At 45.2% G+C, this 20,131-nt stretch overlaps 1 protein-coding gene and 1 long non-coding RNA gene across 2 annotated transcripts in view; both read right to left on the bottom strand.

The window, feature by feature from the left end:
• Positions 1–20,131, bottom strand: part of LOC135916575 (cubilin-like) — a 259,475-nt gene that overhangs the window by 191,833 nt on the left and 47,511 nt on the right. Inside the window, exon 3 of the mRNA XM_065450011.1 lies at positions 8,144–8,188. Within this exon, the coding sequence (XP_065306083.1) occupies positions 8,144–8,188 (45 nt within the window). The remainder of the gene's footprint in view (positions 1–8,143; positions 8,189–20,131) is intronic.
• LOC139056029 (uncharacterized) overlaps positions 16,594–20,131 on the bottom strand; it is a 33,672-nt gene continuing 30,134 nt past the window's right edge. Inside the window, exon 3 of the long non-coding RNA XR_011512100.1 lies at positions 16,594–16,669. This is a non-coding gene — a long non-coding RNA (uncharacterized lncRNA). The remainder of the gene's footprint in view (positions 16,670–20,131) is intronic.

Below are 20,131 nucleotides of genomic sequence, written 5' to 3'. Positions count from 1 at the left end.
GTGTGAGAGTCGCGCATTTTTACAGCGTAGACTGTCTCCATATCACAGATTGCTTTGAAGATAAGGGCCATGCGGCCGTGCCTACACAGCAGCCGCCGGAAGGGAACACCTCTCCCGTTTGCACTAGTCCCACACGCAGGTTTCGGGAACTCCAAATGGCCATGATATTGCCGGATTTCCGCGAGTCTCTTGCACACATGATCACTTTCGCATCGGTGGCAAGGACTTGGTGTGTCTTCACAGTCAGCATTCCATGCTGATAGAGCAAATGTAGAAAACGATAAGACAGATGGTGGACTAACCTACAACCTACTGAACTCCAGACCTGCACAGATCTCCCTGCACGAGCACGCCTGGTCTAGTTCGCCCCTTTTGCCTAGGCACAGAGCGTACGAGCAGAGTGGCACTAGTTATAACCTGTTCGCTGTCGTCTGCTTCTGCGATCTGTTCAGCGCTCGTGCTGCCATTTCGGCAAGCACTAAGTGCTTGTATTGATGGTAAATGAATAAATTCACAAATATAAAAAGAAAACAAAAATTTGCAAATGCTTTGTGTTTGAATAGTGAAATTAGAGGAGGAGCAGTGCAAGAAAAGTAAACACCGAGCACAGGTGGCAGCTGCAATGCTAGATCAACGGCATAAATTTCCCTTTCCTAGCCTCAGTAAAAAAATTATTAACTCCAACCAATAATTTATTTGAAACCCAACGTTTCGGGACCTGCTCGGTCCCTTCAGGAGTGACTAATATGTGGGCTAGCGGCAGCATGGGGCGGCCTACAGTCTCCCTTTGTTAGCACGCGGTGCAGTCCACTAACGAACGCAGAGAGGAGCGTTCCTGGCGTCATATTCATTGTCGCCTTTGTGAGCCAGATGTGCCAAGCCTCGACGTGGCGTCTCTTAAGACGAATTATGCTCCACGGCCAAGATGCTCACTTATTCGAAATCGCTTCTGTGGTCGACGCGCTCGCAGTGCTCGGCGAGGGGGTTGCCTTCTGTGTTCAACAATCGGACGTCGTTCTTGTGTTGCCTTATCCGCTGGAGTAGGTTTTTTTTGTTTTGCCAATGTACGAGGCTGGGCACATGGAGCACGGGATTTTGAAGATTACACCTGGTTGTTTTTTTTTTGGGGATGCGGTCTTTGGGTCATGGTATGTTGCGGCCGATTGTAGAAACGGGTTTGTAAGATACGCAGATATCGTACTTTCGTAGGATGTGTGCCAGTGCTTCGCTGGTGCCCTTCACATATGGAAGCACAACACGAGTACGTTTTGTTGTTTCCGTGCTTACTGGCCTGCCTGTCCTCTGATCCTGACAGCGGGAAACGCATCGAATAAAGTGGCGTGTGTAGCCATTCTTCAGCAGATAGGCCAACACGGTGGCTTCTTCTTCTTTTTTCTCCGCATCGGAGGAACAGATGGACTTTGCTCTCCTCAGAAGAGAGGAGACGACGGATGCTTTGCGGTTTACAGAGTGGTTAGAATTAAAATTGAGTTAGCGGCCGGTATGAGTTGGCTTTCTATACACACCGAACTAGATCGCCCCCTTGTCATCTTATAAGGACGTCAAGGAATGGAAATGTGTTGCTTTTTCCCCGCTCCATTGTGAACTGGATAGAGGGCTCGACCGAATTCAGATGTGCAAGGAAGTTTTCCACCTCTGATGTCTTTAGGATGCAGAAGCAATCATCAATGTATCGAACGAAAAAAGTTGGTTTTTCTTGAAATGACGGCAGTGTTTTCTCTTTAATGGCCTCCGTCGTCAAGTTGGCAGAAATCACCGAGATCGCGGCGCCCATGGCAGTGTCGCTGGTTTGTTGATAGAATTCCCCTTTGAAGGAGAAAGCTAGGCTGCTCAGGCAAAACTCCAAGAGCCGGCACAGTTCATTCGGGCTCAGGCTTGTCCTAGTGCTGTGGTCAGCATCCGCCTCTAGGGCTTGTCTCGCTGCGGAGATGGCAACGGGCACAGGAATGCTGGTAAAGAGCAAGATCACATCGAACGAAACCATGCACTCATTTTCTTTCTGTCGTACGCGGGAAAGACGTTCGAAGAAGTGGCTGGAGTTGCACACGCGCGTTGACGTGTTGCCAGTCAGGGGGGAGAGGACTCGATGAAGGTAGGCCGAGAGGACACCAAGAGGTCAGGTGGTGAAGTCGACAATGGGGTGTAGTGGAACGTCAGGTTTATGAATTTTTGGGAGTCCGTAAAAAATTGGTGCCGAGCCACCATGCTGCTGCTAGGCCACATTTTAGTCACCCCTGAAGAAGGGACCGAGCTGGTCCCGAAAAGTTGGGTTTCAAATAAAATATTGGTTGGAGTTAATAATTTTTTAAAACTCTTGTACCATACCAGACGCACTACCGTCAAAGATGTTTTCATTCTAGCCTCAAGAGAGTGGAAAAATTGTTTTAAAAGATTCATAGGATAATCTAGCTTTCTTGAGTTGATTACAGATAGCCTAATGTCGTAGATGACATTAGAATTTACTGTTGTGTACCCTAGTGAAAAGCAGATGATCTGGTAAAAGTATTGAGGAGTAAGTCCTGCGCACGATGTGTGCAACGGGTTGATCCAGTCCATTTCAAGGAAAGGTGAGGATACCTTGTTTTTGATGCTGTTGGATGTCTAGCTCAGGAGAAAGCTTGCAAAAGTGATCCCAGTGCTTTAAAATGTGCTGCACTGCAGGCCTTGTGTCACGAAACTTTTCAAGCTGCAAATCTAGCTTTTCTGCTTGTACAGCGGTAGCACAACAGTGGTACGAAAGATACATACGCAGTGAAGCTGTGTGCGTAATTTTCTTTTTGAACTCTGGACACATTCACGGACAACATTTAAAGGGAAGCTGAAGAGTCTGTCGAGTTCAATAAGGCACTCATATACGGATGCGGGAACCTTATAAATTATGCAGGCAAAATTTTGGGGGGGATTTTTCACTTAGGAGCGACGCAATCGGTTAAAATTGTGCTGTAGCTCCGCCCCCCGTCGAGCGCCGCACGCTGCTGCTGACGCTGCGAGCGGAGACCGGAAACCGTGGCATAGTGACGTCAGCACTGGTGTTCCGTTCCTTTGCAGTCTTCGCGACCATGCCTGACCGGGCTTCTGCGTGCGTGCCATCCTAATCTGCTTCGCTCGACCCTACATTCCTTTGTTTGTGTGTATATAGGAGTGCTAGTTGACATGCGCAGCATCAATTGAACTTGTAGGCCCATCATGCTGACATTCTGTGCAGCCTATGCTTCCACGAACACCAGCGGCCGCGACGATGTTCCGATGTTCCATTAGTTCCTGCAAGAAGAGCAGCTTTCAGCTAAGTGGGAGGCTGCTGTGAAGCGAAACAACTTCAAGCACTCAAGAACAACAGTGTTGTGCTCTAACCACTTCCGTGACAATTTCTACCGGAGTTTATCAATAATGCGTGCTTTGGGTTGTCATTCGTGTTAGCACGCTGAACGGAAGGTCATGTTTATCTTCCACCCTTAACGCAGGTTTCATCGCCAAGCGCCGTGAATTTTCTATTCGCACGTGTGTTGTGAAACAGCCTGCATGCAGCTACCATAACGCAGTGCAAGCGTAAAGTTTGCATGTGTTGGAAAGCCTGCTCACGCCAGGACGCTGCGCTCCCCCTTCAGGCTCCCTGTTACACCAATACGTGTAGCAGTGGAGGATCATATTGCGTGAATCGCTGTTCAGGATGTGGCCACTCTTGTTCTTGTCGAGGTTCCTTGGTGGTGTGGACATCGAGTTGACACAAGGCTCGTTCGGCAACAAAGAAACGCATTCCGATGTCACCTCGTTGGGCTCCATGTCGGAAAACTCGCACGGAATGCCTTGCGCGGCCTGGCAAAATTTCAGGCTCGCAAAAAAAAAGGAAAATATTTGTGAAGCAAAAAACCAAAAAAATATAAATTTTATGCTATTTAACACCATGAGTGTTTATTTAATACGATGAATGAAGCATTTTTGTACCTTTCCTGCCTTGAGTATACACGCCCCAGGTTTGTAATGGTTGTGATAAATGCATTGTTTTATATAAGTACTTGTCCAATAACAACTGATTCATTTTAAGCTCGGAAAAAGAGTAGTAAATGTGCCGTGTACACGTAAACAAGCGCAAAAGCCATGCAGAGCTGCTCTTTCTACTTTTGCCACTTTCAATGAAGCGAAAGAGCAGACGACAGGAAGCGTTGTGGAAGGCACGGGGTTATTTTTTTGTCGTGATCCGGTATGTGCTGTAGCACATGAGAGCTCTACTAAACCAGTCATCAAAATACAAAAGTCTTTGTTTATACCGAGAATTGCGTGTTTCAGAAGCATGATTTTTTGAGTGGGATTACTTTCGTCGCGGAGGCAATCGGCTGTCGCGCTTCGGTCATCTGGGCGGGGCCAGCGGGGCCTCCCCTTTTTTCTAAAGTTGTATCCGACTATAGATTTGCGTACAATGCAAACTGACAAACAACCAGCAAAGGTACTGAAGCCAGCACACTCAACATGGGCCACTTTGGCCCGTTATATTTTGTGAATAAGCAAACGAGGAAACATCGCCCCCCTGATTTTGGACTACATAAGTGGACTTCCATCTAAAACATTTTTTAAAATTGTAACCCGAGTTCCCTTTATTTTTTAAAAATTAGTTTTTGAAAAAACTTCTTTAACTATTTTTTTTCTTGTGTTTAATTGTAGAAACACAATATTTTCTACAAATATTGCAAATAGATCGTTGTCTGACACTTTTTTCAAGTTTCGTTGTGAAATAGAAAACTGGCCAAGATGCATCAAAGTTGCTAAATTTATCTGATTTCGGCCATGTTTGGACTTTAAAAAAAAATTTTTAGTTTGTGACAGCATACAAAAAATGCACAGAACTAATTCACTGTGAAGTGTATCAAAATGAGCAGAAAAGGTTTTTGACACAACATTTTTAGTTTGCATTTAACTTAGTAGTGAAATCTGAAAATATTGTGGAAAGCAATAGGACGTTTGTGCCACCACCTTCAAATATTTTTTTGGCTTGCTGGGAACATTTTCGGAATAATATTTTCGGTTCCATGCAGTCTGAATATTCTTATATGACATACTGTATTTACTCGAATCTAGGCCGACCCCGATTCTAAGCCGATCCCTAAAGTCCAAAGCCAGCAAAAGTATATATATATATATACATATTACCTCGAATGTAGGTCGAACAAAAAAAGCGAGGACAGCGTTCACAAAATGCAAACCGCATTTATAGAATCTGAACGTGCAGAGCTCATTCAACGCCATCGTCGCTGCTAGGCTCGTCCCTGTGTTCCTTGTCACTGTCACCTTCAAACAGTGCACTATCTTCGGTACCGTCAAGCGCATTAGATATGCTGCACGTTTTAAAGGCACGCACAATCAAAGTACCTGGGATGTCGACCCATGCTGCAGCTACCCAGCCCGCCAGCTGCGATAGCAATGCACATTTGATGCGGCCCGTTGCCGTTAGCATGTGGTCTTCGTCAGTGAACCAGTCCGTGTAATATTTCTGCAGACGATCCTTGAAAGGTTTATTGATGCAGACATCAAGTGGCTGCAACTAGCCCGTCATGCTGCTCAGTATGACAGCAAAGTCCGTGTTCGCTTGGGTGAGTGCAGCCTTCACGTTGTTGGTCAAGTGCTCATGGTAAGAGGCGACTACAAGGAGCGAGTTCTTTGTCAAAAGGGCTCCGGGACACCATCACCACACAGTCTTAACCCACTCTTCCACCATCGCACCCGTCATCCACCTGTTCTCATTTGCCCGCACTATGAGATTTATTGCAAAAGTTTCTCGAGCAGGCAGTGTCTTCCTTTTAATTATCATATAAGGAGGGAGTTTATGTCCGTCAGCTGTGCAGCACAGCATCACAGTTGCGCGCTGCTTCTTGTAGCCCGCAGAGCACACCTTCACCTCCTTGGCACCCTTTTCATTCACAATGTACGCCACTGGCATATCAAAATACACAGCCATCTGGTCGGCGTTACCGATTTGCCCAAGGTTGCAGCCTGCCACTTCTCTCTTTCGCCGCATGTAGCACTGAAAAGCAATCAGCTTTTCTTCGAAATCCCTCGGCATTGGAAGCTTCTGGGTGATTGAAGTGCGACGTCGGAGGCTGACGCCGAAGCGCTTCATGAATTTCTGAAGCCAGCTCTGGCTGGCTTTGAAATCCTTTGGCTTTAGGCCTTGCTTGCTCGAAAGTTCCCTAGCTTTTGCTTGGAGCACTTCTGTTGTCACTAGAAGGGCAGCTGCTCTCTGCGTCCGAACAAAGTCGGCCAAAACTGTCTCCACCTCGTGTTGACGGCCTTTCTTTGGTCCGCTAACTGTCATCCTCGTTGCGGCGCACGCAAAAAGCTGCTGTCATTGTCCCCTTCAACGATGAACGTTTTTCTTGTCGAAGCCGAAGACCCGCCCGGCGCGAAGGGTCAACGATGCCTCTGCGGCTATCACAACTTCTCACTTGAAAGCGGCACCGTAGTGGCATCTCCTGCTTGGTGCCATCGCGATAACACCATGCCGCACACCGATAAAGACGACACGACACAGGTCAAAATGGCGACCTCGCTTGTGTACGGTTGGCTACTGGCACGGCTAGTAGCGGCTGCGATACTGACTTTTCTAGATGGCGTTAGCTATGCACATATTTAGTAGTTTCAATAAAAAACTTGCGTGTTTTTTAAAATCCTCGACTCTAAGCCGACCCTAAAGTTTGGAATATGATTATTTTAAAAAAACTATCGGCCTAGATTCGAATTATTACGGTATAAAATAACTATACAAAACAAAGGTTCAAGCAGACAGGCGTGTTTGATCTCTCGTGGAATAACCCCAGTATGATCACATAGGGCACTTCTCTAAGCAGAAGCTCTGAAAACAAGGGGATATATTGTGTGGGGCAGCGCGACTTTCACGTGTCCCCTGATATGTTGTTTTCCTGCATAGCTCCCGTTTCCTGTAATCTGGGTTTGCCGCGTGGCTTGATGCCCGCGGCAGTCGGTGTGGTTGAAGCGCATCGCGAGTTGGCGCGAGCGTGGCTCTGCTAACGCCACCTAACAGCGGGGTTACTTGGGTGCGGAAAGGAGAAGGCTCTTTCTCTTTGGCTCGGGATCGTTAAGCCACGCGAACGTTCCGCACGTGCGCCGATCCACGCTTCTGCAAGACCTCGTTCGAACACGCCACCGTACGCGCGATCGACCAAGCATTGGTGTCCAGCATGGGGCGAACATATTAGCTCGTTATCCGGTCGCGGTGAGTCGGACTTCCGCGATTTGTGAAGCGCCCATCGGCATGTTCGTGGATAGCAGCTCGGCTAGCAGGCATTAGTCTATGAAAGGTGCAATAAATGCCCTTGTGATTGTTTGCCCTACTGTGTTGTCATTCCTTTGTCCCAAGAGCACGGGTGAGAATCCCACAAGTGCTCTTGCTGGGCAGGAGAATCTAAGGACAAGCCAAGGCCTACAATATCACATTGAATTTTACACTCATTGAGGTGGCCCAGAATACCCAAACGGGTTACAAAGCTATTGTGACCTTACGCTAACCAGTGCTGGCAAGTGAAATTCCTCTCTTATATATCAAAGCCAAGGGCCTACACAACATTCACATCAACCACACCTCCTTTTTTTTTTGTCTCCATAGTTTTGTTGCTGCACCACAGATTTCTCACATTTCTAGAGGCAGTTTCACAGCTCTTTGCACTACTGCGAATATTTGTGCATAAATGCCATCAGTAACTGCTGAGAGGAAGAGGGTCGTGAAAGACGGGTGCACTGGCTTTTGCTCTAATTTTTGGCTATTTTCGTCGCACAGATCGATGTAATACTTTACAAACACAATCATCCCACCATGTGATTTATACACTGTACCCATCTGTTTACAATGCCTTGAGGGATGCTTAATAACTAGTCAGGAGACTGAAGTTATCAATGTAAAATTTTTCTCAATGAACAGCAATGCTTTACACAAACATTTCAGAAGTTCACTACCAAGTCTGCTTGCTGAAAAGAAAAAAGAAAAGGAAAAGAGAGATCAGGTTAGATCTGAAAACAGAATTTGCAAGGACTTCTGAAGTTTGTAATTGTATCCTATCGTAAGGCAGAACAAAGGCACATGCTAATGAATGAGTGTAAAAAAGGCAAAGACACTTACGGCGGCTGGCAAAAGCATCTCCACAAATTGCGACTAGTACAACAACTGCAAAACAAGAAAATAAACCAGTTTTGTAATGGCTGCACGCTAAAATAAAAAAATACTCTTTAAACTAGTTAATAAAGGTACATTTGATTCACTTGGCACTTAGCGAACCAATTCATACCAGTTTAGCACCTGCATTCAGCTGGTGCAGAACAAGCTATATGCTTATTGCGTCATGACCATGCTATCTCTCCGACTTAAGAAACCACTGTGAACACATTCTGCATAAAGCTTGCACCATGCAGAGCAATTTGTGACATACAAGTGCTGCCAAGCTGCACTAATGACAAACAGGAAACCACAGCAACTACTTTGGGAAATGCAGGTGAATGTAATGACCCTTGAGTGTAGAAACCACTAAATTAAAGCTGAAAAAAAATTAATTGTTACTAAATCTTGTTACACTCCAGCACAATGTCTACAAAAATCAAATGTCATAAGAGAAAGCACAACACAAAACGAAGCTAATTTCTACAATGTACCTTTCTGTCACAAGATGATAGTCCAGACACATTTTAGGCTATACTTCTTTTCAAATCAAAAGAAAACAGGCAAAGGCTACTCTGCTTGACCAAAAGCATTTTTTATCATCACTACTGGTATGAAGGAAGCTGTAATAGACACCAATGAAACCACCCATTCAATGCATTAGGTGAATGTTAGAATATCAGAACTGAAAAGCAAAACAAAATATTCCACGTTATGCACTTTGCCATGAACAGAACATCCAAGTCTGCAAGGGTACATTCCAGAAATGAAACGCAATGAAATGAGTCTTTATGGAAAATTAGCATTAAGATACACCACCTTAGGGACCAGGAAATTACCTGGCAGTTACGCATGAACATATTTATCTTGTAAGGAATATTCATCTGAACATCAACAGGGTGTCTACCAAGTTGACATTTTCAAATTCCCAGAGTTTTCCAGGTTTTTCCCGAGTGCCTTTGCAAAATTTTCTGAATGAAACAGAACTTTGTTATATGTCAAGACGGGCTGACACCATGCTGCCCGATGCTGTCACTCTCGAGTAAGCATGTTAAAATGTAAAGTTTATTTTATTCAAAAAGAAAACAGAAGTAAGGTGTTAGTAAAATGCACAACGAATAAAATATGTTTGAAAGAAAAAAAAAGGCAAACCCCATTCCAAATAATTTTGGACATTGGCAAAACATTTGCAAATACCACTGAAAAGGAGATGCACACAGAAGCAAATGTTTTCGAATATGATCTATTTCTATCAACTGACAGCAAGCTCATTGGTATGAGGCCTCAACTTTGTCACAACTAAGATTCTCTCTCAATAGCTAGAAAGTCAACCTTAACTGTCCCGACATACTCTCAGCCCGCAAACAACACCTCAGTGATGGGTTGCACTGCTTTAAAGTTTATTTTGGTTAGGATGAGGGACACCTGCATCTCGGCATTAGCCAACACTTTATTTTTTTAGTTCAAGCTTTATCAATAGGGGGCGGCACGATTCCTTTCCCGTTCATTCCTCAATGCATGGATCCTTTCTGTTCTCATCCTCCTTCCACCACGCGTTCGCCACACGAACCATTTGAAGCAACCTCTTGGCCAGTTGTACAGTCAACGTCCGATTTTTTGGACTCCCAAAGGGCCGCCAAAACGTCTGAACAAATGAATGCAAGTCAACTGCCCTTAACGGCTCAAATCGCTACAGGCACATCCGAAGAAGCTCTGGAGGCCTGCCAGTAAATTTATTAGGCATATCAGTGCTCATAGCGTGACAGGAGACAGGGATGCATGCATGTATAGTCAACGAATACATACTGCTTCCCGTAACAATTGCCCCTTCCCACGCTTCTCAAGCTTCACCGCAATTATTTGCGTATGCTTCACCGCCTAACATTTCTACCGAAGCAAAGCTGACTTTTGAGAACCAGCATTATTCAACGCGTTGTGTTTTCCAAGGTTCGAAGCCAATCTGGAGGATTACAATGGCAGAGTTGGTGCCATTGCTGACAGTGGCGAATTCTTGGAAAAAAAAAACGGTATCACCCATTAAAAAGCTTAATAGCGAACGTAGAAGCAGCTAGGCCTGGCATTGCCCTGTGGTGGCTACAGCTGCCAGCAGGTCTGCGTGCTAGAGCGCCGGTTGGAGGCGCGAGATAATCAAAATGGCAGCAGTGGTGGCGTTGATTAATGCTGTTTCAGACCTGCAGTAACAGCAAAAAGTCCGAAATGTCAGTCGGCAAAGTATTCTTGCATCCCAAACTTCAGACGTTTTTCCATATTGACTCTATGGAGTACGTGGTGGTGCCACGAAGCCGTGCAAACTATTGGGCATGTCAGAAAAATCAGGCATATGGAAAATCGGTCATTGACTATACTCTGGAAACTCCTTAAGCTGGCGACACGGCATTAAATACGATATGTTGCAATTCCTCTGTTACTGGAGCCAGCATTAGCCAGACTTTCATTCACTTTTAATAAAATTACAGCTTTCACTTTTAATAAAATTACAGCTAATTTTCCCTGATAGAAGCACAAATTCCTGAGTTTTCCCTGAGTATTTCCAGACTATTTAAAGTCCCTGAGAATTTCCAGTTTTCCCGGTTGGTACACACCCTGATTAAGGGCCAATTTAGGGTGCTCTGTGTAAACATTTTGGCTTTTAAAGGGGCACTGAGAAGAATTATTAAGTCAATGTAAACTGTTTTATACCCTTCCAGAATCCTCGTAACATTTGTTTTGTGCAAAAAAACGACTTAGTCGCAGATAAAATTGTGATTGAAGATGCCACATTCCTCCAATGCAATTCAAATCGCCCGGGATGTGTGACACAGTATGATGAAGCAAACATCCTCACCACGGTTTGCTGGTACCAGAGTAGAACAGCGAGTAGAGAGCTGGTGCTATGGTTTTTATGCATAAAATGTGAAATGGCAGCCAGTAACTGAGCCAAGACAGTGCAGTTATCTACATTATCAAGACACAAAACAAACTAAACGACTATCGGGAACATGACCTGCTGATCATTTTCGAAGACTCATTGCCATGGACAATGGTCTGTTACCTCTGGGCACGGCGGAGGCACCGCAGAGGCACCGCGGTGCCTCCGCGGTGCCTCCGCCGCGGTGCCTCCGCCGCCTCAATGGTCTGTTACAGTGGGCACGGCGGAGGCACCGAGACCATGCGTCTCACGAATCCCTTCTTGTTTATTGTGCAGGCCGTCCTTTTCACTTTTTCACCTGTACCGGCCGAGGAACTGAACACCGACAATCAACCAAATGCCACTACGACTGCGCATCAAGTTGCCGGGTTTGACACATCGATTCATGGTGCCGACGATTGTCTATGGAGCCTGCGCGGTTGGAGAGCTACGCCAGACGTTCACGTGACACCAACGTCATCTACGTCTCCTACATGGGTGTACTTAAAGGACTGCAGTGCACGGATCACGACCAGTGGGCACGGTGGAGGCACCGAGACCATGCGTCTCACGAATCCCTTCTTGTTTATTGTGCAGGCCGTCCTTTTCACTTTTTCACCTGTACCGGCCGAGGAACTGAACACCGACAATCAACCAAATGCCACTACGACTGCGCATCAAGTTGCCGGGTTTGACACATCGATTCATGGTGCCGACGACTGTCTATGGAGCCTGCGCGGTTGGAGAGCTACGCCAGACGTTCACGTGACACCAACGTCATCTACGTCTCCTACATGGGTGTACTTAAAGGACTGCAGTGCACGGATCACGACCAGTGGGCACGGCAGAGGCACCGAGACCATGCGTCTCACGAATCCCTTCTTGTTTATTGTGCAGGCCGTCCTTTTCACTTTTTCACCTGTACCGGCCGAGGAACTGAACACCGACAATCAACCAAATGCCACTACGACTGCGCATCAAGTTGCCGGGTTTGACACATCGATTCATGGTGCCGACGATTGTCTATGGAGCCTGCGCGGTTGGAGAGCTACGCCAGACGTTCACGTGACACCAACGTCATCTACGTCTCCTACATGGGTGTACTTAAAGGACTGCAGTGCACGGATCACGACCAGTGGGCACGGCGGAGGCACCGAGACCATGCGTCTCACGAATCCCTTCTTGTTTATTGTGCAGGTGAGGCAGGACCATTTGGTTCATTCTTACCGTAGCAACAACGTATGCCTCTTGCTTCTGCCGTGCCCACGGTCCATTTTTGATCTTACATTGATGATGTATCACTGTTTTGTTAATCTGTTACCATGTTGTGGGGACATTGAATCTAATCCGGGTCCTTCTACTGATGACATTCTTAAAATCATACTCGACGACATACGAGACCTCAAGCAAACAACGAACAGTAAACTTAAAGAGTCTACCGACAAATTGAACGCCATTGACATGAAATTGGATAACTTAGCTTCAACGATCACCAAATATACGAGTAAAGTTGATGCCTTGCAAGAGACAGTCGACAGCTTACTTTTGAAGATTGACGACCTCGAGAACCGAAGCAGACGCAGTAACCTCATCATTTTTGGAGTAAAGGAAGCAAAAGGGGAGGATATTGCCTCTCTTGAGCGGACAGTATCGAAAAATATCCTAGACGACCTGTTGAAGCTGCCCAACGTGGGCATTGAACGAATCCATAGAATCGGTAAGCCAACAAAGAATAAGTGTCGTCCAGTTATTCTCAAGCTTGTTGATGGGAGAGACAAACTTAGGATTTTGAAAAGCTGTGCTAAATTGCGAGATACGGAATTCAGTATTTCGGAGGACTTTTCGCCTAGGGTACAGTCTATCCGCAAGAAGCTATGGGCAAGTACCAAAGTAAACAGGTCCAAAGGGGATAAAGTCATCCTTGTTTTCGACAAGGTTAGAATTAATGGGACCCTTTACTTTTGGAATGAGGCGCGGAACGAACTTGTTCAGTCTACTAGGCAATGACCACGCTCTTGGGATGATTGCACCCAACAATGCAATCCAAACAACCCCCCTCCTCAGCCGCCAGCTCCTCACAAACGCAGAGCTTTATCCTTATGAATGTCAACGCTAGAAGCATTGTAAATAAAAGCGACGATCTAGAAGGTTTACTCATTGCTTACGATCCTGACATCACCGTGGTAACAGAGACTTGGCTTCACGATAGCATAGATGATGCAGATGTTGTACCTCTCACGCATGAAATCATCCGTTATGATCGCTGTTCAAGAGGGGGAGGTGTGGCACTTCTGATAAAGAAAGGCACTCAGTATACGCTGGTCCCACACCATAAGCAGATTGAAATGGTGTGGATAGCTGCCAAACTTTCCGGCCAAAACGCACTTATCGGAGCTGTCTATAGGCCACCCAATGCTGATATTTCTATGCTGGAGGCACTACACGACTTTCTATACGACAACAAAAAGCGCTACAGTTGCGTTATAATGAGTGGCGACTTCAACATGCCTAATATAGACTGGGACTTGATGTGTGCTACTTCAACATGCCATCACGCGGATCTGTTGCTAGACATCGCATATGCGTTCGATCTACACCAGGTAGTGCACACCCCAACGCGCCAGACTGCCGTATCAAGTTCGATTCTCGACCTCGTCTTCATATCCGAAAATGTCAGTCAACTAGGTTATACTGTTGATATAGTGCCCGGTATATCGGACCATTTCTCTGTCCTTTTTAAAAGCCAACTGTGGCGTAAAGCTGAGCGCAACAAGCCAAGGACCTACTATGATTTTAATAATGCAGATGATGTCAGCATATTAGATTTCTTAGAACTAGACTATGATTTCTTTTTACAGTGCCACAGAAACCTTACAACTGTTAATAGTTTGTGGCAGCACTTCAAATGTTCGGTGCGTCATTGCATGAACAAATATATCCCGAAAAAACATAATAGCAAACGTCGAAGCCCCTGGATAACGCGCGAAATCATTCATATAAAGCGGCGCGTAAAACGATTATCGTCTAAAAACCAGAGAGATAGCGGCACCTTGGCTGAGCTGCGATCGGACTTGCGTTCGAAAATAAAATCGTCCAGATTCACTTTTTTTAACGTCAAAATGCACAACTTTCTTTCCAGCAATCCGAGAAAGTTTTGGCTTCACTTGACGCAAAAGAAGGAACCAGTTAACAAATTGAAAATACACGATAAGGACGTCATTGACCCAACTTGTATAGCAACGGCATACAACGACTATTTTTCGTCCGTTTTTCTGCGCAGTGCCGATAACAATATAGATTTCAGCCACGCAACTATGTATGAACTTCCAGAGCTAATAATCACAGAAGAAGGTATTTTTTCAGCATTGCTTAGCTTAGACATTAGGAAATCTTCGGGACCCGACGAAATCCCCAATGCATTTTTGTTTAGATACGCGGAGTGGTGTGCCAAGTATCTTTATGTTATTTTTAGCAAAAGTTTGGAGAAAGGAGAAGTTCCTTCCGACTGGAAAATAGGCAAAATTGTACCAATACACAAGACTGGCGATAAGCTCACAGTAACTAACTATCGCCCGGTGTCGTTGTTGTGCACAGCTAGCAAAGTACTAGAACATTTCCTTTTCAAACATTTAAGCAGCTTCCTAGAAGGCAACAATTTCTTCATGAACAGTCAACACGGATTCAGGCGTGGCCTTTCAACAGTGACACAGTTACTCCATATTACTAATGATTTGTTTGCAGTTCTTGATAACAGTGGCCAGGTCGACATAATCTTTCTAGACTTTGAAAAAGCCTTTGACCGCGTGTCGCATTCCAAAATGATATTAAAACTAAAGCATCTCTTTAGAAATGAGCGTATTCTGAGGTGGCTCGACTCTTACCTAACGCATCGCCAACAATATGTTCAAATAGGTGACTCTAAATCATCAATGCTTCCAGTACTTTCAGGCGTACCTCAAGGGTCCGTCCTTGGACCATTACTTTTTCTTGTTTATCTGAATGATCTCTCACTTGACACTGCTGTACAATGCCGATTTTTTGCGGATGACTGTGTTGTTTATCATGCCATTCAAACTAAAGATGATCAATTACTCTTAAGTAATTCTCTAACCTCAATTGCTAATTGGTGCCAGACCTGGAAAATGAGCCTAAATATCCCTAAGTGCTCCCAAATGACCGTAACAAAAAAGAAGAGTCCACTATCGCATGCATACAAAATTAACGACGTTCGCGTTACTCTTGTTGATACGTTTAAATATCTGGGCATTGAAATATCTCGCGATTTAAGATGGAGTGCGCACATTAAAAAGATAGTTTCGACAGCCTCAAAAAGACTATGGTTACTGCGGCAACGTCTGAAGCACTGTACAAGCAAGACGAAACTAGTTGGTTATACTTCACTGGTGCGTCCTCTACTTGAATATGGTGATGTCGTTTGGGACCCACACACTAAAACTGATACAGATAGGCTGGAAAAAGTACAAAAAAAAGCACTCAGGTTTATTTTTAATGCCTACGGAAGACAAGTATCACTATCTGATCTCCGTTCAAGGTCTGGCCTTCCAACACTGGAAGAACGCCGTAAGCTACACCGTCTGAAGATGCTTTACACGATAGTGAACGGCCAAACTAAAATGAATTTTGAGGAATACTTACAGTTCAACACGTGTAGAAGTACCCGCGGAAAGCACGAACTTACCCTTATTGTACCCCAGGCTAGAACTATCGCTTATCAATTTTCATTTTTTCCTAGAACGATAAGAGAATGGAACAGGCTTCCACAAGAGGTAACGAACAAACGTACTGTTGACTCTTTCTTATCGGCTATTTCTCAGTTGTGATCGAAGCACGCAATTCCTTTCGTAACCGAATTTTTATTCAACTCATGTCATTAGTTTCAGAGATATTGTTCTGCGCAGTAGCGTACAAGTATGATCTGTGAAGCACTGTGTGTGTGTGAGCTTGCTGTGTTCGAATTTTATTTTGACTTTTTTGCTTGTACAGTATCCCTTTGTATTTTCTATGTACCACTCCTGCTTTGGCTGCTAAAAAGCAGCTGGCAGTATTTTCAAATAATAATAATAATAATAACAACACTTCAGCTCGTGATGCTGGACTCCTTTTTCAGCGACTTAAGCTCACCTTATTACATATATGCATTTTCCGCTGCTTGCAGCCAGCATGATATTTGTGAGCCAGCAGTACCAGTACAGCATTACATGATGGAAAGCTAACAAAACGTGAGAGCAAAGACAGCATGGGGCTCAGCGAATACACCCACATCATCCAAGGGTAAACGAGTTCTTTGAGAATAGAAGTGGACAAATTGAACATTTTTCCACGTTGAAATGTAATGTAATCATCTTGTGATTATCAGTGGCTGACTTCTAGTCACATAATTATGATGAGGCACTGCGATATCATTGGGCCAATGCTGAGGCCAACCCTATTGAATAGCGAATCGTGTGCTAGACTTACCTTATTTTCTTGCTTACTAAAGCTCTGTCCATGCTAATATTGATGCCTTAGAAATTTTTTAGCACTAGTCTATCATTTTCAGCTTGACTTATTTGCATTTAGTAGTCCTGTAAACATAATTACAAAATTTAGCATCTATGTCAATGAATGTGAAATCTCTTTGTGCTCCCTGTCCTAGTCATGGCCATCCTAGAGGGAATTGGCGGGCATTATCACATAGACAAATGACCTCACTGTTTCTATGTTCCCATGTACTGTCTTCTGCAATACTTTCATCACAGTAGTTAACAAATCTTTTCAACAGTATATTTTAAACACAGTAATTTGTCTAGAAAAATAACTAAACAAAAAACAATAAATGTAGGCAGAGGTGGGTGCATATTTGAAATTTAAAGTATCAATCGCATACTACATGCTGACTGTTTGAAAAGGAACTATTCAGTAATTTGGAATATTTACAATTAACCACATATTTTGCAACCAAAATATTTAAATCTGGTTACTATTCTGTCTGCCACACAATGTATCAAACATTACCAGAGGTGAGACAACAACAAAAGTTTTAGAAGCAAAGCAGAAACAAAATTGGCAATGCAAGCTCTGTTTTTGGTTTCACAGAGGAAGACAATATTTAATTTAATTTATTTACCTTAAATACCGCACTAGGGGGTATTACATAAGGGGTAAGTGTACATAAGAAATAAAACACTCAAATTTGTGACAACAGGTACTCAGTCACATTGGCAGAAAAAGATGATGGACAGGTGAGAACGACGATATTGCGAGGAAGGCTGTTCCAGTCTTTGGCTGCACGAGGAAAAAAAGATGCTGAAAAATTAACAGTTCTCATACGTGTATGGGAAACTTGCAGTTGGTGACCAGTGCGAGGAGACATGTATCCGGGCGGTGTTATGTAGTGGGGCTCTGTTAAGTGATGAATGGTAAAGCTTATGGAATAGACAAAGTGTTGCTATGCGTCGGCGGAGGGATAAAGCTTGCAGCCCAGATTCCGCTTTGAGGGCGGTAACACTGACTTCGTGAGAATAAGATGAGTGAACGAATCAGGCAGCACAATTTTGTACCACTTCAAGGTCATCTACGAGACATGCTTAATGTGCAGACCATATGGGTGACGCATGCTCTAGTTTTGAACGGATAAGTGACTTATAGGCTAGTAATTTAACGTGTTGGAGAGCGTTACGAAGGTGACGTTTCAGAAAACCGAGAGTTCTATTTGCCGATGATATGATGTTTGTAGTATGTGCATGCCATGAGAGATCATTGGACAAAGTAACGCCTAAGTATTTGAATGATGTTACTGCTTGTATAGGTTCGTTAGCAATTATGTACGGGAATGTAATGAAGTGCTTTTGGCGAGTAATGGAAAGAAGTTTACATTTAGTCGGATGAAAGGTCATTAGCCAGTGGTCGCACCACTCCTGGACCCGGTCTAGATCACGCTGAAGTTTTGCTGCGTCGCAATGGTTAGAAACTGATTGGTAAATTACACAGTCGTCAGCGAACATTCGGATTTGGCAAGGTAAGTGTTGAGGCAAGTCGTTAATATATATATTAGAAATAGGAGAGGACCGAGAACAGAACCTTGGGGTACACCAGATGTTACAGGAACAGGGTCAGAGGTATGATTATTAACAAGGACGTGTTGGGACCGGTTAGACAGAAATTCCTTGATCCGAATCAGAATGTTGTGGTCCAGGCTTAACTGGCTTAATTTTAAAAGTATTCGTTGATGCAGCACTTTATCAAACGCTTTTGCGTAATCTAATAAAATGGCATCAGTTAGTATGTTGGCGTTGAGGTTAACATGCAAGTCGTGAATGAAAATGGCCAGTTGGGTCTCACATGAGAAGCCCTTTCGAAAGCCATGCTGAGATGGATGAAAGAAGTTTTTATCGAGAAATGCCATTACATTAGAATAAATGAAATGCTTCATGATTTTGTACGGGACGCGTGTTAATGATATGGGGCGGTAATTTAGTGGGGAATCTTTTTTACCAGATTTGTAGACAGGAACAACCTTCCCCATTTTCCAATCATTTGGCAAGTGACCTACAGAGAGTGAATGAGAAAACAAGACACACAGATACGCAGTAATGGTATGTCTGGTGTTCTTTAACAGCTTGGAATTGATTTCGTCAATGCCTGTCGATGAAGAAAGCTTAATGTTATCTAACAAAGATAAAATTCCATCATGAGTTATTGTGATAGCAGGCATAGTAGACAGAGTTCTAGCCGTTGTCTTAGGCAGAGATGTGCTGGGTTCTTTTGGGAAAACTGTGCTAAAAGTAATGTTGAAGGTGTTAGCGCATTCGAGGTCCTGATTCCGTGATTCCAAAGTTTCCAAGCGCCCAAAATCACCTGGTACCACTGGGATCAGCGGAATATTTGTCAACATCAAGGGGATTCAACGGAACCGAACTTCGGTGAGCCGCACTTTTAAGACCAACGAGAGCCCTATTCGTTCGGCCACGCCGACGGTAGGGTTAGCCCTAACGCCGAACGCTGGCGCGCGGGAGCTCGGAGACCCGCAAGCAGCCACTGTGTCTACGGTGAGCTGTGGGGACGATCCAGCCCGGAACGCTACGATCGCGGGGAACCCAGGCACCATTGCCCACCAACCCACCGACACCGAAACCATGGAAGTTGTATCCGAGAGTCACCCGAGACCCCTGCCTGACGAGGCCTTGCCCGGGCCGTCTCCCGTCTTCTCGAAGCAGCTCCACAATCAAGAATCCCAGTGGCAAACGGTCATTTCCCTTCATCGGAAACGCCGCCTGCAAAAACAATCCACTGGTGAGCAAGATCCAGTCGGGCAAACCCCGCCATCGAAAACCACACCGTTAGGGCTAGCTCTAACCCAGGCGCCAACCGCCGCCGCAAAAGCCACGTCGCAAGCTACCTGTGAAGAGCGCGGAGCCGGAACACCTATTTCAGAAGACGCGGCTGCAAGGAGCAGGCCTCGCCGACGCGCGCCACCACTCCCGCGCACTGACATGAAAATCATTATCCGACCGACCCCGGGCCTCATCGTTCGAAAACTACAGACCCACCAAGTGGCCAAGGCGATCGTCCAAGCCACCGGAGGTGCGCCGACCTGCAAGGGGGACGACTTCATCGTCCGCCTGCGACACGGCTCGAACATCATCATCGTGAGCACACCTCACGAGGCTACGGCGGCCACCCTCATGCAAATTATAAGCCTCACCTTTCACGGACAATCACACCCTGTGAAGGTGTATCTATCAACACCCGAGGGCCTGCTTAAAGGTGTCGTACACGGCATCGACGCAGGCACCGGCGAAGAAGAGCTTATGGCGAATCTTCGGGTCCGCACACATGGAGTCCGCATCGTGCGGGCCCGTATGCTCGGAAAATCCCAGACAGCCCTACTCCACTTCGACGGACCACAGGTGCCTAGATTTGTGTACTACTATGGAGGGGAGATGCCCTGCCGAGACTACCAGCCGACAAGGCAGTTCTGCTCGATCTGTAGAATCACCGGACACCGACCAGACGTCTGCCCCAACCCAACGGTTCGTGCGTGCAAC

This window comes from Dermacentor albipictus, chromosome 1, assembly GCF_038994185.2.
Source record: "Dermacentor albipictus isolate Rhodes 1998 colony chromosome 1, USDA_Dalb.pri_finalv2, whole genome shotgun sequence".
Classification (NCBI taxonomy): Eukaryota; Metazoa; Arthropoda; class Arachnida; order Ixodida; family Ixodidae; genus Dermacentor; species Dermacentor albipictus.
Note: the sequence above shows the minus strand (reverse complement) of the source record. Positions and strands in the feature narration are given on the sequence as shown.